The sequence below is a fragment of the Theobroma cacao genome, chromosome 2 (genome assembly GCF_000208745.1).
Source record: "Theobroma cacao cultivar B97-61/B2 chromosome 2, Criollo_cocoa_genome_V2, whole genome shotgun sequence".
NCBI classification, from domain to species: Eukaryota; Viridiplantae; Streptophyta; class Magnoliopsida; order Malvales; family Malvaceae; genus Theobroma; species Theobroma cacao.
In genome coordinates, this window is record NC_030851.1 from 18,265,819 (window position 1) to 18,292,193 (window position 26,375).

A 26,375-nucleotide genomic window follows, 5' to 3' on the forward strand; every position below is an offset into this window, starting at 1 on the left:
ATATATATATATATATATATATATATATATATATATATATATATATATACATATATGATATATGGTTGAAATGCAAAAGTGTGAGCATTTGATTTGTTGAAATTTGAAAGTTTGCATGTGTTACATGTTGCTTTTGTTATTTAGCAGGATGGCTTTGTTTTAAGGGAAAAAGACATTTTTCTTGATGTTCTGATTCTCGCTGCAATAAGAAACTCTCGGGTTTGAAGGGGTGGTGCTGGCCGAGAATCTCGCTACAGTGAGAATGTTACTGTACCTTCTCGCTGCAGCGAGAAACTTTCTGTTTTGAAGCTCAAAATTTCACTGCAGCAAAAAACTTTCTGTTTTGCTTCTCATTTGGTTCGGTTGCTACCCTATTTTTCATTTCTTTGGTACCATAGTTGAGCATGGATTTTCAACATTAAGGGATAAATGAATTAAGTTTAAAATAAGGAGGATTGATGAGAAACCCTCGTCTAGTTAAGAAACCTTCGGTTAGTTGATAATTTAAATCAAGTGTAGCTGCAGCGGAAAGGCATTCTCCAAATCTTTTGTTGAGCATGGACTTTTTTCAATAAGTGATTTTTCTCATGTAGGGTTTACATGAGGGGTTTAAAAAGATCAAAAACAAATTGCATTGTTTTGAAAAAGAATGCATCATGATTTCATTAAACATTCCTTATGGTATGCTTGTTCCCTTTCTTGTTCACTCACTGGGTTTATACTCACCATTTTCAACTTCATGTTTTCATATCACAAGGCAGCCGGTAACTAGGATGAGGTGTCCTTGTAGACTTTTATCCATCTTTTGGTAGGTGTCTCGACATTTAGTAGCTGTACATTCGTCCGAGTCCCTCCGTTGGAAGTCGAGTATTCTTTTGTTGTGTATAGACAAACTTAATGTAAATTATTAAGATACATGTTGTAGATAATGTATATACACTTGTTTAGTATGCCAGTATGAGGTGGCAAATGATTAATATTATTTTGATCCTAAGTTATGAAATGTGACTTAGCAGTTTATGATGGAATGATGAACATGTCAGATTAATAGGCTTGCTTGGGCTTAGTGGACTATGTCTATTGGGCCCATGCGCCGGTCATGACCCAGAATTTGGGTCGTGACACTTGGTAAGGAGCTTAATGGCTAAACGACGGGTTATGTGATCATATGCAGTGAGACATAAGTTAAAGGTAAGCATCTATAAGGAAATACTCAAGAGTAATCCTGCTATAAATCTTGTGGAAACAAGCATTAAGTTTTGTGGTTACAAAAGGGAAGTCGTAAGCTGAAAGTGATACTCACATTGATATTAAGAAGTACTTGAGAAAAACCTTGTTTCCAGTCTTGCAATTTCAAGTACAAATTGTGAATTAATTAAGGGAGAATGACGTTATATCAGTATAAGAGAATACTACAAAGGATGGTTGAAGGTAACCTTGATAATGAAGTTGGATAATGAAAACCTCCTAATGTATTATGGAAATTGGAATTCGAAAACGCATGAGGCATGCATGATTCGAATAAGTCCAAGTCTTAAGTGACTAATTAATATCGAAATGCAATAAGGATATAATATATATGTTAGAGGCATGAAAGATAATTAAGAAACAGGGATGACTTGGAGGGATTGTGACATTGCATAAGATGCAGTGATCAAGTAAAGATGAATCTTTGAAGGATCAATGAAATTATAAAATATATACAAATATTAGATTGCAATTTAATGAAAATGACATTTGGTGAATGAGATGTGACTAATGGCATTGTGATGCAAGGATATATAGTACAATGAAACTTAAGCATATAATTGGAAATGATAAGAAATGAGTATAAGCATGAAAAGGACGTGAAGCTATGCATAGGCATAATGAGAATTCTTATGGATTACTTAAGTGATAACTTATGGTAAGATGCGAGTGGAATGGTGATTTAAACATATAAAAAGGGTAATCTAAAATTGATTATACTCCAATGCTCATAGATTAATTATGAGAACGTTGACATGAACTATGAAGATTATCATATTGAATCTTGGTTGTGGATGGGAACGAACAAAGAGAAATTAGTCTGAAAGCACTTGAAAACAAAGAGCCCCACACATAATAAGGAATGATGACACTTAAATGTGCGAATACGTACGTATGTGTGGAGTTAGTGATGTGCCCAACTGAAGTAAGAATTGTTCTTAGTGATTCAAGTTTTGAACTCAATATTTGATGAGTTGTATAGATAATACAATGATAAGAAATCCCATCAAGAGTTTAGCTATGTTGATATAAGAAATTTTATAGAAATAGTCAAAGAAATGATACCAAGGAAATGTAATCTATAACGTGGTTAAGCCATACAAGATGGACTAACATGATTAAGAAGATTGAAGTTGCAGAAATGCAAGGTAAACATAACTATGTGGGAATAATTGAAGCCATTAACCTCCCCCAACATTGGGAATACGTACAAGAATGAATATGGCATGTTGATGATGCTGTAAGCTACATAATAGTGTATGAAGATAGGATGAATGAATGAATGTCGAGAAGTTTGACAAGGAATGAAGTAATAAGATAGTGATTGGTATACATAAGTAAGTATAAAATGTGATCAAAATCGGTATGATTAAGATGGATTTATGGTTTAAATTTAATGATGGGGATAACGGCATACTCAACATCTTAAAATAAGAAATAATGATCGTGAAAGGTACCACCATTTGATTCTAAAGGATGATAATAGACATAAGTGAAGCATTCTAGTCGAAGTAGGGGTAAATGAGGTGAATGAATGACTAGAGGTTTGACAAGAATCGAAATAAAGACATGTTTGAGGTTAATGATGGAATTAAAGACATACTTGGGATCTTAATGATAAGAAAGAACAATTGAGAAGGGTACCGTGGTTTTGACTTAAAGATGATAATAGATATAAGTTACGTACCTGACCTTGTAAAGTGTTCTAGTCAAATTGAAGATAATGAGGTGCGTAAATCAAATTCCCTATGAAGAAGGAAATGGAATATGATCATTGAGTGAGATTAACAACCCAATGTTGAAGAGAATTCGAGGATGAATTCTATTTAAATGGGGGAGATTGTAATATCCCGTACTTTGATATGGTGGCTAATAAAGCTTATCGGATGCTAATTTAGGTTAATTGGAATGTTTAAAAGTGATGAAATGTGAAAAGAGTATTTTAAGATAAAATATTTCACACGTGAGAAAATAATAATAAAATAATAATATTTTTATCGAAGAAGAATTTGCAAGATAAAAAGTGATTCAAAAGTGAATTGAAGCATAATAAGATATTTTGGATACCAAGGAGACAAGTGAAAAATTTTAGAATAAAATAATATTTTAATCGATGTCAAAAATTTTTATGAAGGGGGAGTATATGGTTAATCTAAGTGGGGGAGAGGAAGAATGAAAAAATTCTGGAGAAAAATGAAGTTGTGGGGCTCGCGCGTTTTTATTAAATAAAACTAACGCAAGTAAAAATATATATTAAATATTATGATGACACCGCGTTGGGGTACAAACTTTATATTTCATTTATACATGTGTAAAAGAAGATAATAGAAGGAAATTAGAATTAAAAGAATGTTAGGAGGACTCAATTAAAAAGGGAAGAACCTTGGAGGGTAAAATAGTAATTTTTCCATTAACTTGGTCAAAGCTTCCCAAGGAAGCTTTGACTCTTTTCTTTTTCAGCCATGACCATCCTTATCCTCTCCACCAAGATAGTTTCTTCTTCTTCCTCATCCACCCCAACGCCATTTGCATGCTTCACCAAAAAATATCAAGTTTTTTCATTTTCTTTCCTTGTTTTCTTTTCCTTTCCTTTCTCTTCTTACTTCTTTCTTCTCCTAACTTCTTGGCCACTAAACCTGCAGCTTTTAACCCCAGTTTTCAACACATCTAAACCCTAGGAGAGAGAAAAAAATCTTTCTTCCTTTCCTTTATTTTCAATTTCTACTCCACTTTCAACAACACTTGGATTTTGGCTTCAAATCTTCATTTTAAGGCTAAAAGGTATATATTTTCATCCCTTGAATTTTTGAATTTATGGGTTTGTAATTTTTAGACTTTATTTTCTAAGTTTCTTCAAATTTCCTTTCCTTGAAATTTGCTAGGTTGGGTTGATCTTTATACCTTCAAGCACCAAGTTAAAGAAACTGCAAACTTAAATAATTAGTTTAATGGGTTTGTGAATTAGACTAGAATTCTAGGTTAAAAGTTGGGTTAGAGTATAGATTGTATAGTGTATATTTATTGAAATTGTTAAATTCAAATTATGACTTAATGGAGGTTGTTATGGCTTATTGGTAAATATAGGTTTTAACGGTATTTTCGGACTACCTTGATTAAGATTTTGTTAGGTGGCATCGTTAAGGTGAGTGAACTTGCATTTAAAATGCTTTGAACAAATGCATATGTGTTTGAATAAAATATTTGAATATCCTTGGTTGATTTCTTTTAAAATTATGCACAGGAACAAGCTTTTCACAAGTAATTCTTTTACGGGGTTCAATAAATAATGTGCTGAGTTATGTACTTGGAATGTTATGTTGATTTGCCAATTGATTTGTGGCATGTGTGTATTGGAAATCTAGAGATGTCCTAAATTATTGAAAAAATTAATAATGTTAATCTTTTTGAGTGTTGGATAATGCAACTATGTTTATGACCAGTAAAATAATGAATTATGTGAGATATAGTACTATGCAAAGATTTTTGTTATGTGTTGATATGTGTGTTATTCTTTGAAATGTAATGTTGATTGATTAATATAACCGTGCGTGTGCGGTGTGGGAGTGCACATAACGGTGCCGGTAATGGTGTGGGCGAGAGTGCGTGTGATGGTATTGAAATGTGCGTGTAGGGAGTGCACATAATGATATTGAAATGTGCGTGTAGGGAGTGCACATGATGATATTGCCTTGTGCGTGTAGGGAATGCACAAGCACTAATGACCGTTGGTTCATGCATGTTTATATATTTATACACTATTGAGATGTTTATATATGCTATAGAAATGTTTATATATGCTATGAAAAAGTTAAGGAAATATTATGTGATTGTATTGAATGTTGAAAGCTTATTTTCTTAAATGTTTTAAAAGAGTTAAAAGACAACATGGCATCGGGTTTTGTTTATGGCATGCAAAATTGCATTGCTTTCAAAATGAGTGCATCATGTTTTCAAAAACTTTCAGTATTGGTTGTTTGTTCCCTTCTTATGTTCACTCACTGAGTTTATACTCATTCTTTTCAAATTCATGTTTTAGTCTCAGGATCGAAGGTAGTTGGATCCTAGGTCGAGGTGCTCTCTCCTATTCATCTTTCAGTAGGTTCACCATGCCACTAAATGTTAGTACCCACACCCAGAGTCACTCCGCTGACGGTCAGGGTCATTATATGTGTATATGTATATTTAAGGTGAATTGCTAAGATTCATTTGTCAGACTATCTATGTATATTATGATCGATGATGCCATTATGAGTAAATACTTGGGTTTTATGAATTGTTTTCAAAGAAATTATATTTGAATATTATGAATTATAGATTTTAAAGAAATATGGATGATAGATGGGCTAATATACAAGTTCATATAGAAAGGCTTGCTTGGGCCTAATGGGCTGTGCCTATTGGGCCCTTGCGCCGGTTATGGCCCGAGATTTGGGCTGTGACATATATTTGCTTTAAGCTTGTAAAAGAGAAAGGTTATTCTTGATCCTTCAAAAAGAGTGATGTATGGGTTATGCTTGAGCCTAGAAAAGTATAGAGGTTATGCCTTAGCCTTTAAAAGGCAATGTGTGAGGTTATGCTTAATCTTTTTGAAAAAACAGTATGTGAGGTTATGCTTGATCCTCTTGCAAAGGTTGGAGTTATGCTTGATCCATAAAAAGCAGTGATTTGTAAAGATTATGCTTGATCCTTTAAAAGGAAATTTTCTATTGTGGATTGCTACCTCATTAGTGAAACAAGGGAGAGGATGTAGGCGCTTATGAAGAGGACCGAACCTCTATAAATGCTTTGTGTATTTTCTTTCTTCTTCTTACTCTTTGAATTTATGTTTCTTTATCTTGTAGAAGTTTTTGAAACCCACAAGCTCATTCACTCTTCACTTTTTTACTTGTGCATCTTACTTTATTGTGAAGAAATTTGAATATTTGTTTTTAAACTTATTTTCCAACTTACTCTTCAAATCACTTTTGATTCACGTTGTTATATCTGTACACTTTCATCTTGAAGAGTTTTGAAATTTTATTTTCAACTTGATTGTTCATTTCCTTTGGTTTGTTTTAAAGTGAAAAACAAATTTGAAAACTTGTCATCAAGCTCAAAAGTTTGATTCATTGAAAAGACTTTTTAGAAATCCAATTCACCGCCTCCCCTACTTTTGGATATTTCTTCATGATTATTGGGCTAACATGTCTAACAGAAATTTTGAAGAGTTTCGTTGATAGGGTTCATTTTTAATGAGGTTATGTTTAAATAAGTATGAGTTAATTGAGTGCATTTGAGTTAATTTATGTTCTTAAAGTTATTTAAATAAGTATGTTGCTTGTATTCAACTACCAATTCTTTTGCAATAATCCCTTGCTAAAAACTAAACTGAAAAGAAAAGTATTAAAATAATATAAACTCTTTTCCTTTTCTAAACTAGTTGTAGTTATTCATAGATACAAAACACTCAACATTATTAATGTAATTGGTAAGAGAAAAGAAATTAAAACATACGGGCTTTGTCATTCAAATAAAACAAAATGATGAGGGCCATACAAGTTAAAAAAATTCAAGAGAAATTAAAAATGAGATGATGGAAAAAATTAACAAAAAGGAATGAAGGGAAGGAACAAAATGCAGAATGATTTTTTCCTTTTCGTTGTTTTATAAACAAATGGGATCCACTTTTAAGTCAATTAAACAAGCAAATTGAAAATTGTACATGTGAAAATAGGCCGAGCCGTTTCTTTCTTAAAATATGCTTCACAAAGTCGCCCTCGTCAGACGAACCAACCAGCCGACCAATTTTATACGGGCTTTAACGTTATTTACGTGAGTCCCTCGTAAAAAGGCCTACATCCTTTTCTTTATTTCTTTCTCTTTAGTTTTTTAATAGAAAAAACTAACCTTAGATCTAACTATGCTTTTGTTGAGCAGAAGCTTGGAGGGTGTGGTTGAAGTTATGGTGGAATGGGGACGACTTTGGTATGAAAGGACAAGTCTTACCTCACCCAAGTATGCCAAATTTATATATGATTCGTCCAGCTTTAAGCATTTTGCTTGGGCCCATTCCAACTTATGAGCATTTGAGGATTCGAGGTGCTTATTCCTATAATTACAATAATACCCTTAATGTTGCTACAATTTGCAATGGAAAAAAAAAAAAGACAAAAGCATTTTTATCTTATTAGTTTTGGAGCTTCTGAAATCAAGTACTTTATTGTTTTTTGCTAAATGAATCAAGTAAATAAATGTATTTGGATATTTATCAATAAATGGCTTTAGGAGAAAGAGAATTGGAAGGGTACATAAATATATATATTCTCTAAGGATTTTGGTTCTAATTAGGTACTAATTTAGTCTCAACATTCCAATATTTATAATTTAAAAACTATTTTCTTAAAAAAAAAGTACTAATTTATACTTTAAGGATGTGTTTGGATGAGAAATATTAAAATTTTGAAGAATATTGAAATATATATATAGCTGTATAAATGCATCAATTTTAAAATGACAACATTAATATTTGCATTGTTTGGACAAGCATTTTATAGAATTAAATTTTAAATATTGAAATTTGATGAGATAAAAAATAATTATAAATTAAATAGGAATTTAGGGATAGAAAAGGAGAAACATGGAGAAAAAAAATATAAAATATGGATGTTATTAGATTTGTAAGAAATGTACATATATAATTGATAATTTAAAAATAAGTTTTTGTCATTAGATTTAAAGAAAATGAAAGTTGTGTAACAAAACAAAAGAAAACATATACATAAATAGTCTTTGATCCAAATTTCAATAATTTTGACAATTATTTTACCAAATACGGTAATTTTATTTTAAAATTTTAAAATTCTCTCTACAAATAAAATACCTCGTTGAAATTCTTTATCCAAATGTACTCTAAAATCCTTTTCAGGAATGAACTAAAGAAAATTAATTTTAATTCAGGGAAAAGCTTTAATGTAAAAAGCAAGAATTTTGATGCTCAAATTTTTTCAACTTTGACCTCATCTTATTTCTAGCTTACCCTTGATTAAAATATAGAAAATACTTGCTAAAAGGTCTGGATTTAAGAGGTTTTCAAACATATTTTCACAAAAATATTAGTTTAATAAAATGTTTAAAATAGTTAAAACCAATGTTTAAAATGTCTTACCATAAAAAATCGAAGTTAGATATTTTTATTGGATAAAAAGAGTGTGATTTACATTTTTAAATTTTTCTAGGCGCCGTCACTTCTTTTCCTTTTCAATAGAAATTTGACTTATTTTAAACAAGACAATATAATTAAAGGAGATCGTAATTCTTCAATTTAGATGATCAATTATAGACGATCACGAAACATTATGCACAAGAATTACACTTGATATGGAATTTTCCTTTTGTTTTTCTAATACAAAATAAGCATTTTGATTTGTAATCATCCTTTGTTGAGGAGTTAAGTTTTACAAACTTTTTGTTTGGTTGGCTAACCTAAAGATATACATTTTGAAATTTTAGAAACATGTTCTTGACAGCATATATAAATGAACTAATTACGGAATATTAGTATGAAACAAGGGGCATTAACGTCAAGCAACTAATATAAATGTCCCAAACCTTTCTTTGCTTGTCTATCCCAACCAACACTGATCTCTCCCTTGTGAACCTCCTGGATCTTTTCAAAACCCCCCAACAAAGAGAAGATATGGCTGCAGAGGAAGTTCTAAAGCTTTTTGATGTCTATTGGTTTGAGCAACCAATTTTCTCCAAGAAACCAGTTTCACGATCGCAAGAAACAAGTCAAGATCATAAAGAGCGAGTTGAAGAAAGGGAACTAAAGCTTCCACGCATATCGACCCTCCACGTCAGGTCTATGAGTGACCTGGCCTTGAACGCCACAGTGAGTTTTTCTTCTGGTTCCCTGTCTCCAAATTCAGTGCTTACCACGCCAAGGCTTCAAACTATTCTGTCTGGCAAAGATGTGAATGAAGATAATGCAGATGTTAAGAAGGAAAAGATGGAGGAGGCAGCTGCTAAGCCAATATTGGTTGAAAGAAGAAGCAAAACAAGAACAAAGGGTAGCAGTAGGAGCTTGTCGGAACTAGAGTTTGAGGAGCTACAAGGGTTTATGGATCTCGGTTTTGTGTTCTCGGAGGAAGATAAAGATTCCAGTTTAGTGTCTATAATTCCTGGGTTGCAAAAGCTGGGAAAGAAAACTGAAGAAAGTAGAGAAGAAAATATTGGTCAAACTGTGGTTTCTAGGCCATACCTGTCTGAAGCATGGGAGGTTTGGGATCGAAGGAAGGTAAAGAATCCATTGATGAATTGGAGAATTCCTACAATGGGTAACGAAGTGGACATGAAAGATCATCTCAGGTTTTGGGCTCATACAGTTGCTTCAACGGTTAGATAACAACAAACAATGTTTGAATTTCTTCTCCCTTCTAAGATGTACTTGATCTTTTGTTCCCTTTTGAATTGTTGTCTTAGGTTGGATGCTCGTATTTCCTCTAGGTGCGATTTTGTGGCTCTCTTTGCAAAAATTGTAAGTGTAAATAATTAAACAGAGAAATCAAATCTCACCAGTGTCAGCTTTAATACTTATATACCTGCTAAAACTTTTACGTTTGATTCGGCAATGTAGGGAAATAGAGGGTCATCCCTCTTGTTTTTCCTTTTCTAGTTGGGTTTTGACCCATACTCTAAGTGCGAAAGTGGAAAAGTTAGGGGTCTATCAATAATTGGGCAGCACTTGAGTCTTGAGTTAATTAGGCTCCTTTTCTAAGCAAAGTGTTTGGCAGGAAAGTGGAGTCCAACAAGATTTAGCACTTGTGTAGGACAAAAGAAAACGCTTGGAGCAGGCATGCGCAGAGATCATTATACTTTCTACACGGTCATAGTACACCAACGAAAGAAGGATCTTGCCGTGTAGAATTTATTCAAGTATAATATTTGAAAAACATTTTGAATTATTTATTAAAATATAAACAAATTTTTATTTTTTTTATTATATTCAATAAGTTTATATACTTTTATTCTAAGTTAAATAGATCTTTATAATTAACAGCTAATTAATTATCATTTATTATTTTATATCAACATGACGATAATGTAGATATGGTCATATCAATATGTTATACCATCATCTATTATAATATATCAGTATGTTACGTCAATGTCGCGTCGCATAAAAAACAAGTGATATTTTAATTAATTACAATTAATCTATCATTAGTTATAATGGTTGAACGTGACAACAAAAATTGTCACACAGTCACATTCGCATATCATGTCATCATTCATTATAATATGTTAGTATGTCACATCAACGCGACATGGTATAAAATGACAAATGATATTTTGATTAATAATAATCAAATAATCATTAATCATAAAACTTTATTAGGATCAAAATAAAAATATAAAAGATTGATTAAACGTATTAAAAGAATAAAAATTTATTTCAAATTTTCAAAATAGTTTAAGATCTTTTTTAGGTATCATGTCATTTATTTATTTATAACTATATGAAACTAGAATGCAAGACATGGTTGCTTAAATTTGGCTCAACCAATGTTTGATACACATTTTTATTTCTTTTATTTTTCAACACTAAGGATATTTCTAAATTTTCTCTTATTTTAGTTTTTTTTTTGGACATTAAAGAAACGAAGACACGAGAATGAAAGAGATAGTTAGATGAGAGAATGAGGGATTAGGTGAAAGAAAAAATAAATAAAAAATGGGCAATTAAGAAGTTAAAGCGAAGCACATAAAAATTTTTGTAAAGGTTGAAAAGAGAACAAAAAAATTATAAAATGATTCATAATCTTATTTTTCTTATTTCTCCTTTATTATTTGTTTCCTCTCTCCTTAATTATTTCTTTTTTTCTTTTTAACTATCTAAAATTCTTATGGTTTGGAATAAATTGATAAGAAAAAAGAGATCAAAGATTAATTAAGTCCTTCCATTCGTGGTTTTTTTTTTTTTTTAGTTTTTGTTTTGAAATATCATACTTCTGCCCATTGCAACGTGCGGGCCCTTTGCTAGTCTAAATAATCTTATACCTTAAAGTGCGTGTACTCACGTGTCAACACGACAATAAGAAAATGTTTGATTTTCTACACCTTTGAATAAGTATTTTTGAAATGAGATCAAACTTAGTAGATAATTAAAAATTTATAAAATTTTATTAGTATTATTATTATATAAAATTTAAAATAAATCTGTTATAAAACTCTCTCAATTACCATTATAACAAATACAATGTTCTTTCAAGAAAAACAAATCTAAGAATAATATTTGAAAAATAAAGCATTCAAAAATTAATATAGGCATGTTCTTATAAATTCAACTTAATTTACATATCATTGCAATAGAATGTATAAATACTCATTAACTAGTTTCTATACAATTAAGTGAATATGTACATTCGAATGAATTGATAAATCATTTTATATTAGAATATATACTTTTTCTTAATTGGATAAAATTAGTGAACAAGTAGTACTTGTATATCCTAATGTAATCGTATGTACATTTTGATGTATTGGTAAGTAAATTGTGTATTAGAATATGTACTTTTTCTTGATCGGATAAAATTAGTTAATAAGTGCTTGTGCATCCCACTCTTGTACTGAGGTTTGAGTAATTATATTGTGCATTAAAATATGTACTTTACTTAATTGTATAGGGAGCGATTTCCTTCTTTATTAAATATTAATTTTGAAAAGTTGTTTTTCAATTTTTGTAATTATTTTTCCCAATGATGTAATGATAATTATTTTCATTCTTTTATCCCAAATTGTAATTTTCCTATGATAACAGTCTCGTTAACCGCTTTTAAACTCTTTATAGGGATCCGGGTATTCTTCTTGACTTTCGCAAAAGAACCCAAAGTGGACATTTTTGTGAAAAAGACCCTTCAGTGCAATAAAATACTAATAAACTAATGCTCGATGGTTTATTGAAAAAGGTTATTTAAATGTGTAATGATGATATTTTCAGTGTAATGAAAAATTAATTGGAATTACCTAAAATAACTTTCAAAAATAGGTACAAGTAAATTATAAAGTAATAGACATATCATTTGATTATTATGTATAAGATAGATGAAAAAGTTTTGTAGATGTTTCAATTATCATAAGCTAATGTATATATTATTATGATAATATAATATATACATATTCTTATAATAAGATGTACATGTCAATTAGTTATAATGTACATAATAATTTCATAGATTTATTTTTAGAATTAATATTTAATGCACTTATAGTGTAAAGGTTTCTATACACTGTCAGCTTACCAAACGTTGCCACCTCATTAATGAGATAAAATTAAAAATTTTTAAGTACTTAAATTTAAATATTAAAAAGTTTTTAATAATTAGTTAAATAAAAAACAAAAAAAAATTCTTTTTTTCTCTCTCTAACTCCCTCACAACATTCTTTGATTGTTCTCTTCTTTTTTATCCTTATTTGATTATCTTATTCTCCCCTTTTTCTTCTTCTAGCATTAAATTAAGTTTGCAAAATTATTCAACTTCAAGAGATTTCAAGATAATTTTTACATTTTTATGTGATTTTTACAATTGATTTAGGGTTATAATGTCATAATCAATTTTTTTAAATAAATAAATTAAGGTTTTACTTTTAATTTGATTTAGGTTATAATGTGATAACCAATAAAAATGGTAAAAGTAATTAACTAAGATCAATTTAATATCAAATTAAAATTCTAACAGAAGTTATGACAAAATTTTTAAAAATTTTTTTCAACACTAATACTATCCCACAATCACAATTTAAGGATTTTTTATCACAATTGGTGGTCAAATTAGCCAATTGTCCACCCCATTTGACAACAGTCTTTTTTTCTCAAAAAAAAAAACTCCACATCAAATTTTTCACTCTTTCTATCTTAAGGTCTCAGCAACACAATGCACATGGAAGAACCAGAAAAAAAAAAAGTGAAGGAGGTTAGGGAAAAAGTGAAGTATTTAAATTTGTAACTTTAATAGCAAAAGGAGTGAAGAAGATGGAGTTAGAGAGAGATAAAAAAAAAAGAGTAAAACAATAAAATAACATTATGGGGGAGTTGGAAAGAGAAAAAAAAGAGAATTTTTTATTTAATTAATTATGAATAACTTTTTAATATTTAAATTTAAATTTTAAAAATTTTTTAATTTTACCTCATTAGGCAACATTTGGTGAGCTGACAATGTATAGTTTTTATACATTGTCGATGCATTAAATATAAATTCTTAAATTTATAATATAAATATGTATTTTTTTGAATGTTTTAATTATTATAAGCTATTGTACATATTATTTTTAAAAAATGTATGTAGTATTTTAACAGAAAGTATAAGTGATTTAGCTATTATGTACAATATATATTATACGCTTTCCTACATGTATAATCACCATAATTTCAAGATGACTATGCTATCAAAGAATAGTTTCAACCTCAATTTAGGTTTTTTGAGACAAATCGAGTTGAATTGGACGTGTAACTCTATACAATTAAGTAAATGTTCAATTTAAATTTTGATTGTTTTTCGTATGTTAAAACCAAGAGCAAGTTAAGGATATTTTCGTCTTCACAATACATATCTATGACATTTGAAGTTATACAAATTATACATATTACACCAATCGGAAGTAATTTTGGTTAAAACGACCGGCCATTCATCTGCTTGCATTCCATACACCCAAGCGTAATTTGCCCTTTTCTTTTTTCTTTTTTGCCTTGAAGAAGATAACTTTGCATCATTAAAGATGAAGCCTTAATTTGATAAACAGTCTTAGCCCAATTTCTTGCACTGTGAAGCAGATCTTTGAATCTGGGTACTTTGCAATTTTAGCAAAATTTCGGTACATGGACAAACAGTCTTGAGTGATATTCCTTAAGTCTAAAACTCCAATTTTGACCCCAGAATTTGAAATGGTCTGAGTAGTGCTGTTCTCTCTCTTTCTCTCTTTATTTTCCTTTAAATTCTTTAAGGGTAGGAGTTGTATAGAATGGCTCATAGTTCTGAGCAAAGGTTTTGGTGTCAGGTGGTTTTAAGGTTTGGTTTTGCTTTTGTTTGTGTGTGTCTGGTTGGTTACATTCTAGGTCCAACTCTGTTCTGGCGTTTGAAGGAGAAGTCAACAGCTCAGGCATCATGTCCTTCTTGTGTTTGTGATTGCTCTTTGGAGACAAACTTTCTCTTACTACCAGGTTAGTTAGTCGGATTTTTGCCTTTCACTAACTGTTTGAAAGCTGAAACCTTTCAAGAAATGGCGGTCGTTAATTTTCATGTTGAAGCGTTTTCCTTTTCTGGGTATAGTATACGTGTAATCATTGAAATGGTTATTATTAGTATGAGTTGCTATTTTGGCTGAGAGTTATCATGCTCTAAGTTTGCGTTCTTTTCCATTCTTGTATCTACCCGAAAGATTTGTCATTACATCTGGAAAATGCTATTCTACTTTGCTAAAAAATTAATGTTGGCAGATCATGGATTTGTTGCCATGAAATGTACTATTGATCTGTTGGCTGTTGAATTGGCATAGAGTATAAGCAGTCAGTTACTAAGTTTTTATGGCTTGTTAGACTGTAAATACCAATTAATCCGGTTTGTTAGAAACTGGCTTATTTTCTAGTTAGGCAGCATTCCGGGGCTAAGCTTGGAATGATAAATTGAAGCACAGATCAAGATTGATAATCATTAGTAACAGCAAGCTATTGGGACTCTGCTCAAAGACTTGCACTGCTAAGTCATGTCACTGGGAGCCCTTGAAGCTTGAAAATCCTTTTGATGAACCCAATTAACATCAAAACTATCAAGCATGGTTCTCTGTGTGTTTAATGTCCTGAAGTTGGGTGTACTTAGATTCTTTCTATATTTGGTTTAAATACATATGTTTAGAAATCCTGCAAGTCCAAATAGTTTCATACACGAGGAACATAATGTATCATTCTGGGTGTATTGCCCTGTTTCTTGTAGTTAAATGGCTAGGGTAATTGTGGCTACTGTATTTCTTTAGATGTTGGAGTGTTGGTTATCAAATTTGCAATTGGAGCTAGTCATGGCTTTCCCTTGAAATGATATTTCCGAGGACAAATTTTGAATAAGCTCATAGGTATATGATTTAAACTTGCATCAGATCTTTGAGAAAGAAATAAGACTGCTGTATTGCATTTAATTTTAGAACATGTACTCGTTAAGGGGGAAAAAAGAGGACTTATTCAAATCCGGGAAGTAGAGAAACATTTAACTCACACTTCAGTTGAGTGACACTATCTATGGTGTGTATCTGTGATCCTATAGGTATCGTTTGCATCTTTTTTTTTTCCAAAGTTTCATTCTGTTAATTGTGTGTTTTCATGATTATTGCAGGATTAGTCAACAGCACATACTCAGGTCAGTTCATCTGCCTCTGCTTTAGTTTTCTAGGTGCTATAATTCCTTGCTGCATGGGGGCTGGGTTTAGTAGATTTGATAATTGAGACCACTGAAGTTGAAGAAAATTTCACCCTGAGCTCTTGCTAGAACCTTTCGTTGTTCCTATTAGACAGGACAGGTCAAACTGAAGTTTATCATAGAACCTCAAAACCAATCTTTACTTAAAATAGCTGTTCATCTAAACCACTTGCTCAGCTTTTGTTTGACCTCAATTTCATAGCAAAAGAGAGTCAAGTCACTGCCTCATTGGAAACATTAGCAGTTGGGAATTGATACATCGGAGTTAAATTCCTTTTATTCTAGTCTCTCTGTCTGTTCAAATGATGTTCTTTATTATGCAGATTGTGGTAAAAATGATCCAGATGTAAATGAAGAACTAGAGAAGGATATTGTTGCTTTACTGTCTGAGGAGATTAATTTACAGAAGATAGTAAGCAATGATACCTTGAAGCACACCTGGGCACTAACAATTGACACCAAAAGAGCCTCCTCACATTACCAGAAAGAAGCAGAAAAATGCAATGCAGGAGTGGGGACTTGTGAGGAAGCCAGGGAAAAGGCTGAAGCAGAACTAAGAGAGGAGCTTAAGCTTACAGCCTTGTGGGAGAAACGAGCCCATGAACTGGGGTGGAAAGATAGCGAAAGGGTAGATACATGAGTGTGCATATATATTCTTTTTAGTTAGGTTTTTAATTTGAAATATTTCCTCTTGTGCTTGTAAAAAATGTAGAAAAATTGTGGCTTTTATAATAGCCATATAATTTTAGATCTGTTTGAATATGAAGCACACTAGAGCAATGAAAACAATTTGGATGTTTGCCAGACTCGACTGAACTCATTATATTCTTGAGCATCGTTTAAGGGGAACAACGGGGAAAAGAATAAGATACTATGATTATTACTCGTGCTAGGATAATTTGTTGGGAAACATGTTGGTAAAATCCCATTCTTTTGGTTAGCTTGCACCCCTTGATTAATCCACTGTATGGGGGCCACAGTTTGTTGGCTAGATGGAGCATTTTCTTGTCTCAACATTGAAAATGTTCCCTGAGGGATTGCACTTAAATTTCCTATTTTGGTTTCAACCAAATTAAACTATGGTACACTGTGTAGACCTTGACTCCGACTTGAACTTGGTTCCGGTACTTGGATTGACTATTTGTTGCGCTCCTAATTTAAGGACTCCCTTGCTTTATTGGCTCGTTTCCTAGCGTAAGCATTCGGTTAACTCCTTCTAGTTGATTAATGCCCTAGTTTGGAATTGAGTTTTTTGGTTGACTCAATTGAGATAGTATTTGAGAACTACGTTACATGGTTATTCCTGGCATCAATCAAAACACAGTTATGGTTCTCAAAGGCATCCTCAAGAGAAGAATGAATGGAAGTATGCACGAGATTTATACTAATTTCTGTTGAATTGTGGCTGCCATGTCCTGTTTTTTGTTGCTGGTCATTGATCGACAGGGGTCGTGAAAAGGGTCTTTCTCTATTGTTTTGGTTTTTTTTTGTGATTATAGGAAGATGAGCATTGTTTTTGTAGCACAGCTCAAGCTTTTTTGAAAAAAGGGAAGAGAGCTAGTTTATTCAGGTGACTAGATCATGCTAGGGATGAAAAACCGTCAATGACTTACTGAGCGGCAATGTTATCTGTAATTGTACAACTTCTTCTTTGCACAAGCCAGACGTTTATATGTCAATAGAAGTCTTAGTATAGAGACTTCTGATGACATAATGGTTCCAGTGCTAATAAAATTGCTTCTTTCTAAAAAAAAAAAAAAATCTCATGTTGACCTTCTCCTACTTGACTCGATCAAGCAATTTTACCAACTGGTTACGAGGCATTACTCCGCCATAGTTTCCGAAACCGTCCCATTTGGTGTGCCCAATTTAGTGGTTAGAATTTCGGGAACAGATTATATTAAGATTCCATATTGAAAAGCTTTAATCTTTTATTACATAAATAAGAAAAAAGAAAAGAGAAGCTCAAATCTACATCTTGATTTAGCCGTACTACAGAGACGTGAGAACTCGGGACCATAGATTGACTGCATAGTCTTGTTGGTCTGTGAGAGACACTAGTTATAAACAATGACATTAAAAGATAAATCTAATCATTTACATGATTGATGAAAGAAGCTTGGCAATTTTCAAAGTATTTACAGACCTCTTCGAAATATCAAAATATTGGCAAAGCATTAATTCACCTACCGTCTAAAATATTCCAACACATCCAATATTAGCATTATTCTCAGCTTCTAATACCAATATCCATTCATGTGATGCTCAGGTGAAAAAAAAAGAATAAGAAATTATACGGCAGGGTTTTCCCAGGTTATAGAGAAAAAAATATTAAAAATTATCACATAAAATATTTTCCGATGACTAAAAACTAACTGTGAGATGACCTGTTGTTCCATATAGCCAGTAACAGAGAGAAAATGAAATCTGTAGATTTTTTTGGTGTAACGACTTGAAAAGCACTTCAAGTTGTTTGTAGAGACGAGGACCCTTGATTGATTTCCCAAACGGAGTCAAGAGTGTCAGGTACATAAATCAACAATAAATGTTTGCATGCAGATGGTAATCAAGAAGTTTTTTCATCAAGTCAAATATATGCTATCTAAGACTGCAAATCCAGCAGCAACCCCACCTTCATTTGATGATGCTATCTTGGTCCGCATCAAGTAACCACATTGGTCATTCATGATAACCTTCTCATTGTTCCTGCAAGTGAAAACTCGTCTCGTGACTATCCATCACATCCCAAAATGAGAAACGTGAGAATAAAAGGGTAAAACTTTAGCATGATATTAATACTAATTTTCAGAACCATTTCAGCCTTTTCTTTCCCCTTAATTCCCATTGATCATTGGGTTGAGAAAGTGATGAAGAAAATTTAATAGCATTATATGAAATTGACTAAAGTCACAGTAAAATAATGAAGCAACAACACCAAGATGTACCTTAAATAAGCACTGTATATACCAAGCTCTGATATGGCATGTTCTTTATGACAAATACCATCACGCATCAAAATTGTGGGAGAAACAGTCGGGAAAATCCTCTGCATAAGTATATAAGCAGCATCTTCTTCAGACCCTTCCTTTTGTAATTGTAGAAGGGTTTCCTTCACATCATTACCATAGATATTGTTCCCTAAAGTGAAATCAAAGACTCAATTCTCAACTACAAGAATATAACCGAAAACAATAATGATAGAATAAAATCTTTAGATATGGAACCTCCTCCTTCTCTTTGGGGCTTCATGACAAATAACTCGGGTTTATCTATTGCTTTTCTAATAATGTCCAAGTCATCCAAACTCCACAATCCGGCAAAGCATTTCCGCAATTTGACAATATCTTCTTTATTCTCAAGGAACCTGCTTGCATGGAGAAGGAGAGGGAAAATTCAAGGAAGACATACCACTTGGAGAATTGGTAGTTGTTCTCTCAAAATTCAGACTAATATACTTGCAATTCCAATAAATTAAAAAAAAAATGCTAAATGATAGTTCAATATCCTAGTTCCATAATATTTGGTATGCCATTTCTGAGGTTGAATAAGTAGTAAATTCTTAGAAGTTTTGAAATTTTCATCTAAAAGGGAAAAAAAATTCCTTAGCCAATTATAAGACATCTTCAAGCCATTGGCAGTAAATTTTTCATGAGGATGTTTCTAAAGTCTAAACTAGTTAAGAAATAAATCCATGGATCACTTGGACAGAGTACTGCTAAACTATTATTCACACAAAAATATAGAATTAATTACCTCTCAAGCATATTAGGTTTTGCAAGTTCTTGTTGGATCTTCTTACTTCCTGCTAAATGATATGATATTGATGGGCACTTGATAGCTGAGGACTGCTCCATTAACAACCTAGCTCGCCACTCCTAGAAATTGAAAATGTAACACATCAAAAGCACAAACAGTAGAAATCAGTCTAATGTTGAATGTAACATAGACACATCAAAAGCACAAATAGTAGAAATCAGTCTAATGTTGTAGTAATTAGCAAGGAGGAGTACTTGATACTAAAGAATATATTAGAAGTAACTCTAAAAATGACATGAAGAATAAAGTAAAACAGAAGTAGCCACCGCAATCATATTTTTAACAACAATTTTTTGAGAGTAACATGAAAAGTAGCTGTCAAAATCATATTTCTGACATAAAAACTAGAAAGAAAATAAAGCTAAATTGCTTACGGATTCTGAAGGATAATCAGTCGGTGCATACCCTGCTCTAAAATAGATGACTGCAATTGCTTGGCCATCTCTACAGTGCAAAATTTCAGACATTAAAACTAGAAGCTTGGCATGGTAGTGCCACAATCTAGATTAGAAAAATCAACTTTGTGCAGTATGGAGTTACTTACACAAGAAGTGTGCCATCTGGTAAAAGCTGGCCTTCTCTATCAATTTCAGCCAATGTTTTCCTAACAGTTCTCACATTATGTGTGTTATGAAGCTAAGGAATACAATGCCAAGTGAGCTCTAGATCCAAGCTTTCTAACTTCAAAATACACTTAAATTCTTTTATTTTACTAAAAGCAGATTTCATACCATTTTTCTTCAAGCAATAGGTACAAAAAGTTAAAAAGGATATCTTTCCTTCAACATTGTACATAGCCAATGCTGGTCATACATATTGCGTTCTTCAGTTTGAACAACAACCAAAGCTACAGCCCTGAACCCAAGAAAGAAATTATAAGAACCTTAAATGACTTCAAACATTGCAAAAGGGCATATTCCTTCAAAGTTAACCTGGGGTTATTATACTCAGTCCAAGCTTTAGCCAATGCCTCAGAAAACTGACCAACTGCAGTGTTGCTAGGAATCCTTTTAGAATCTAATCCAAGGTCTTCTCCATACTCATTAAGTAGGGTCCTGCAAAATGACTAGCTATGGTTAAGAAACTTTTTGAAAATTCTGTTTGCTGAACAATGCATCAGAATTCAAAAAATTATCCAAGCTTTCTATAGAAGTAGACCCTACATAATGTTTCAACTACTCCTTCATGCTGTATTTATAATATTAGGGGCATTAAGCAGATCAAACATTGCAAAAGAATAAAAAGTGTTGTGCTCACAGCGGTTATTTCAACTCTTTTTCATTTTGGGCTAGCAATAAAATATAGGCTGATTAAAATTTCTTTAGTAATTTATCACAACTGAAGTAAAAATCCTAACAAAGAACCTTGACTATAAGATATCCTATCTCTATGCTTCACAACTTCTTTCCACGTGTTAAAAAGAACACTGCAGTCACCTTATTGCTAAAAATTAAACTCGATGTCAAAGTGACAAGAACAAACACAAACAATTTGAAGGATTCTTTCAATAAGCTTTATTCAACATTCAAATTCCAACATGGCAATTTTCAAATTTACACAATTAAGAATAATTTTATGTTGGAGATAATAAGTCAAAATGCTTATTTACACAACCTGTGAAGCTCAGTGACAAGACAACCAAGACCAGGAAATGAAGATGAAATTGTGTTCAACTCTATTTGGAGGAGTAACTTAGTTTTCTCATCAAGCATGTAATCTGCTCGATGTAAAGCCAAGCGTATTTCCTGTTCCAAAAACGGCATATGATTAGATTCTTTCATGCAATGAAAACGCTAATCTGATCGAGGTAAACTCGAGCGTATGTCCTATTCCAAAAACTGCATATCATTAGATTCTTTCATGTAATGAAACAAGCGTTTTTTTTTTTTTTCATGTTTAGAGCAAATGATTGTCAAATACACCAAAACAATTGAATAGGTTAACTAGTTATGGGCCTTATAATACTTGTTTCATCTAATATGAAACATATGAACACCAAATCTTCAACAGCATTCTGAAGAATACTTTCATACAGTTGGGAAAGACTGATAAATGATCAAGTAGATCTTTCTCTTCTTTTTAATGATGAATGGAACTTAATTGACAGGTATCCAAAAATGGACAATAAACATTAGTTAAAAAAGTGACAAAGAGCATGAAAAACAAAAGGTAGTAGCATAGAGAATCTAGAAGTACATCTCAATATTAAAACACTCCACTTCCTTAATCAAAATAAATCCTCTTAATATTATTAAAGACCAAATATCTGTAATCAATACCCACTTACCTCTTTCTTGTTCATTTCTAACATCTTGGAATGAATATCTAAAAGTCTAGAGGTAAAAGCATCTACTTTTTTTGTCCTGTAATGTTAAGCATTTACAATATCAGTTTATTGCAAATGGTATTCTCATAGGATAAATTGGAACATGTTTAATATGTCCAAGCCAAATGGTTCAGACAATGGCATATCACTTGCAATTATTAGACTCGAGAGAGTACCTTGATAGTGAGTCTTGCAGAAACTTTCCATCTAGACTTACACGATCGATTAGTTCGTTGAAAATTGGAGCTAGTTCACATGCTTGCTTCCAATGAGATTTTGGAAACGACATGGGCAACAAAGCAATTGGAGCATGCACCATGCCCACACCAGGTACTTGACCAGATCTCTGTAATTAGATAGACCAGCATCAAATTCAAGCTCAAAAATTAATATAGTTCACTAATTTACATTGAGGACAAATTTCATAGCTTACTTTCTACACCAGACTAAAAATTGACATTAAGGGATGGTAACAAAATTGCAAACAAAATTCAATGAATAAAGTCTTAGCAGAGTACATGGAATCAAGTATGAACTAACAAATAGTAGAGCACAAAGATGATTCCGCTATAATCATGTTTGCTATATTTCACAGTTGAAGAGCAAACGGTTTCCAAAAACCAAAAAGCAAAAAAATTATGCAATTTAAGTTCAAATTTCGGCTTCTCTTTCACCAAACACAAGCATCAGAAAATGCTAACATCAGAAGTAATTTGCTTTAATCCAATTCCTTCTATAGTTTTTCCAGTTTACCATAAAAATATCAACATAAATGGATACTACATCTCATTGGAAAAATAAAAAAACAAACTTTACCGAAAAACCTGAAAATAAAAATAAATAAACAAATAAACTTTACTGAAAAACCTGAAAATTTCTATCCCCAACAACAAGGCCGTGAAGAGAACTCCAAACAAGGGCATCAAATTCCATCTTCCGAATCAACCTGTCATCAATACCATGAAAATCAAGAATGGATTTGTTAGCCACATCAATTCCCTTTTCGGTATCCATCTCCCCTGCTACTTTCCCGCAGTTCAAACTTTCAAATTTTAGACTAAAACCAACAAAGAGTGAGTTCTTTTTTGTGGGAAAGACAGACTTTTTGCAGTGGGTATTGAAAAAGCAGCTTGGTTTTGGTTTTGGTTCTGCTGTAAAAGCAGCGATAGAAATTGGGTCAAGAGAAAGAGAAACGGACGAATGGCCAACGCCCATTGGGACTCTTTTCTTGGTGACATTACAATAGCTTATATAAGCTGAGTGCGGTTAAATAATATAATTTAAAAATAACAATAATAAACTGTTATTCAGGTCACAGGTAAACCGCATGATTAATTTTCAATTGTACTCATTTTATGCTAAATGTTATTTAATTTTTATGTTTATTTTATTTTTATATTAAAATATTATTTTTTAATATTAACATAATTTCTAACTAATTTAATTAAGATAAACTCATTATTATCAAATATTTAAATATTATATTATAATTTAAAGATAAAAATAAGATAACATTTAAAATTATAATTATAAAAAACATTAACATTTAAAGTTAATATAAAAAATGAACATTTATGTTAAGATTCTTAGGGTTAATTTTCACTAAGTATTTTTATTGTTATTATAATACCTTAATATTTGTAAATGATTAATTTTCACTAAAAGTATGTTTACTTTGTTTAAATTGATTTGTTAGGATAACTCTCATACATTTATCTTAATATTTTAATAATACTTATTTTAACTTCATAATTTTTTACATTCATTCTTATAAATTTAGGTCAAGATTTTTAAATAGCTAGTTTTCATTACAACTTTTTTTATCTTTTTTTTTAGAATTATTTTTATCCTTATTATTATACATTTAAAAATTATAATTTGTTAAAAGTTAAATTTTTTTTACTTGAGAATATAAATGTCAATGATTAATTTTCAGTAAAAATATGTTTATTCTGTCCAAATTGGTTTGTTATGATAACTCTTCAACATTCACATCAATATTTTAACAATACTTATTTTAACTTTATAAGTTTTTATGTTCATTCTTATAAATTTACATCAAGATTTTTAAATGGCTGATTTTTAGTGCAAGTGTTTTAATTCTTATTCTTATGCATTTATAAATGATTAAATATTTTTTACTTGAGAATATAAATGTAAATAATTAATTTTCACCAAAAGTATATTTATTCTATCTAAATTGACTTGTTAGGATAACTGTTACATATTTACGTTAATATTTTAAAAATACTTATTTCAACTTTATGATTTTTTACATTAATTCTTATAAATTTACGTCAATATTTTTATATTTAAATATTATATTATGCAAAGACAAAACTAGTCAACTTTTATTAAGGGAGTCAAAGACAAAGAGGATTAAAGGTTAAAAATTTTTGAGGAGATTATTAAGAAAAAAATATATACCTTTAAAAAAGACAAAAAATTATATAATATAAACAAGATTTTAAAAATTTTGGGGGGCTATACAAGGCTCCATCGTTGATATTATGCCATTTTTTATATAACAAAAATGGGGAGAATACTTTCAAGAAATTTGCCGAGTTTTATTGGTTTAAAGCATGATGTTTTTGAACTCAAAAATATCTTTTCAACCTTAGCAAAAGATTTAAACTCGTAAACTCAGGGGAGTTTTAATTAAAGATTGGCAAATTTGCTCACTAGTTTTGTTATATTAAAAAGAGAGAGATTATTGGTTTTACAATTGATCTTGTTTTGAAATGATTAAAACAAATTATTAAAATTGCAAACTCAAGACCTTGATGTGCCTAAAAAACCTCTTGAATGATAAAATGAAAATGACCAAGTGTTTGAGCAAAGTAAAAGCTCAAAATGGCTCAAAAACAAGTGCTTCAACTTAAGTATTGAGACCTTCTCTTGAAGTCTTGATACTTTGCTAATAGAAAACAGAATATTGAAGCTCTCAATCAAAGGTATCGAGACTTAGTTCATAAGTCTCGAGACTCCTCAACGCAAAAGCAAAAAATTGAAATTTAGGAACAAAAGTATCAAGACACAAGGAAAGTGTATTGAGTCACAAAGAAAGTACATCGAGACTTTTAAAATGGATTCACTGTGGAAGTCTTGATACCTCATTCAAATAAAGAGACATGTTGCTAGGTAAGTATTGTGACCTACAAAAGAATACTCGATACCTACTCAAACCAAAAAAAAAGTATTGAGACTTTGGCAGCAAGTATCAATACTTAAGGCATGATAGACGTGAAAAAGACAATTATCATGACTAGTTTTTGCATCTTTCAAAAAAAAATAATGACTAGTTTTTGCGTTTAATGCTTAGCAATGGCTCCAAAAGATCTCTTTGGTATAAAATGAAGCTTCCCACCGCATTTATGAAGTATTAAGACTCTGAAAGTCATATTCCAATAAGAGAGCAACTTCAAAATCCAAAGATCATTGTAATAGAGTGTTGAGCCATTTATTTCTTGAATCCTTACTTATCACCTCTAAAAATTGCTATACTCATTAAAGCATATTAGCCTTAGAAAGGCTTCCTAGCTTTCCTTAATTTCATTCTTGTATTATTGTGGAAGGTTATACCTTAACTTTTAAAAGGTAGAGTTGGTTATACTTTAATCATAGAAAAATTAAAGTGTTGAACCTAATTCTTGAAAAGGTTTTTTGTAAAGGTTGTGTTTGAGCCTTCAAAAGGCATTTTTCATAGTAGATTTGAAACTCCTTCACAAGTTAAGGGAAAGGGCATAGGCAAAAAGATCAAATCTTTATAAAAATATTGGGTGCAAGTTATTCTCTTCTTTTAAGGTTTCATTGCTAAAATTTAATTCCTCATGAAAGGTTTATTGCTTTATTCAAATTTTCAAAAAGAAGTTTTTAAACTATCAAGTTCAAATATTTTCTAGAGGTCAAAATGTTTAAAGTTTCCAATTCACCCTTTTGGAATTCCATTACTTGAGCTTATTGTACTAACATAGACCAATCTCCAGACCTATTAGCAAGCCTTGCGCACACTAGTAGCCCACTATCAGGACATGTGCATGCTAGCAGCCCAGACAGCATAAGCAAACTAGCAGCCCTGATAGATCAACCTAGGCAAGCCAACAACCTAATCAAAAAGCTCAACCCGCTTATGAGGTGTCACGACCCGGTACTCTCTTTGAGCCCGTGACAACCGCCGCGATGTCCCAATAAAAATTCATTACCCGGAATGTGAAATACCCCATACTTTGATATGGTGATAAATAAAGTTGAGCGAATGCAAATTGAGGTCAATTAAAATGTTTAAAAGTGATAAGAGACGAAGGAGTAGTTTAGGTTAAAATATTTCGCAAGTGAGAAAATAACAATAAAATAATAATAATTTTATCCGAAGAGAATTTGTGAGATAAAAGGCGATTTGGAAGTCAAGTGAGGCATAATAAGGTATTTTGGGTACCAAGGAGACAAGATAAAATTTTTAGAATAAAATAATATTAAAATATTAATATTTAGCCGGATGTCGAAATCAGTCATGAAGAAGGATCATATGGTTGATTCAAGTGGGG

At 31.5% G+C, this 26,375-nt stretch overlaps 3 protein-coding genes and 1 long non-coding RNA gene across 5 annotated transcripts; 3 read left to right on the forward strand and 1 right to left on the reverse strand.

Annotated features, from left to right (window-relative positions):
- LOC108660821 lies at positions 3,990–5,597 on the forward strand. The gene is made up of 3 exons (XR_001926513.1): positions 3,990–4,029; positions 4,333–4,390; positions 5,285–5,597. It is a non-coding gene; the product is annotated as an uncharacterized LOC108660821 (long non-coding RNA).
- On the forward strand, positions 8,625–9,822 carry LOC18609051. Its single transcript, XM_007044021.2, has one exon. It carries the CDS (start codon positions 8,825–8,827, stop codon positions 9,629–9,631), a length of 807 nt encoding a protein of 268 aa, XP_007044083.2. The 5' UTR covers positions 8,625–8,824; the 3' UTR covers positions 9,632–9,822.
- Positions 13,904–16,497, forward strand: LOC18609052. Its single transcript, XM_007044022.2, has 3 exons — positions 13,904–14,443; positions 15,606–15,629; positions 16,013–16,497. The coding sequence occupies exons 1-3, from the start codon at positions 14,245–14,247 to the stop codon at positions 16,327–16,329; spliced, it is 540 nt and encodes a 179-aa protein (XP_007044084.1). The 5' UTR covers positions 13,904–14,244; the 3' UTR covers positions 16,330–16,497.
- LOC18609053 (glutathione synthetase, chloroplastic) lies at positions 17,908–23,052 on the reverse strand. Of its 2 annotated transcripts, XM_018116446.1 has the most exons (12): positions 22,699–23,052; positions 22,008–22,177; positions 21,793–21,868; positions 21,120–21,250; positions 20,438–20,560; positions 20,280–20,360; positions 20,050–20,130; positions 19,880–19,949; positions 19,443–19,564; positions 18,914–19,053; positions 18,635–18,827; positions 17,908–18,395 (listed from the first exon to the last, which is right to left on the reverse strand). In XM_018116446.1, the coding sequence occupies exons 1-12, from the start codon at positions 23,044–23,046 to the stop codon at positions 18,272–18,274; spliced, it is 1,659 nt and encodes a 552-aa protein (XP_017971935.1). In that variant the 5' UTR covers positions 23,047–23,052; the 3' UTR covers positions 17,908–18,271. The 2 variants fall into 2 exon arrangements, with proteins under 2 accessions (XP_017971935.1, XP_017971936.1); XM_018116447.1 differs by lacking the exons at positions 21,120–21,250; positions 21,793–21,868.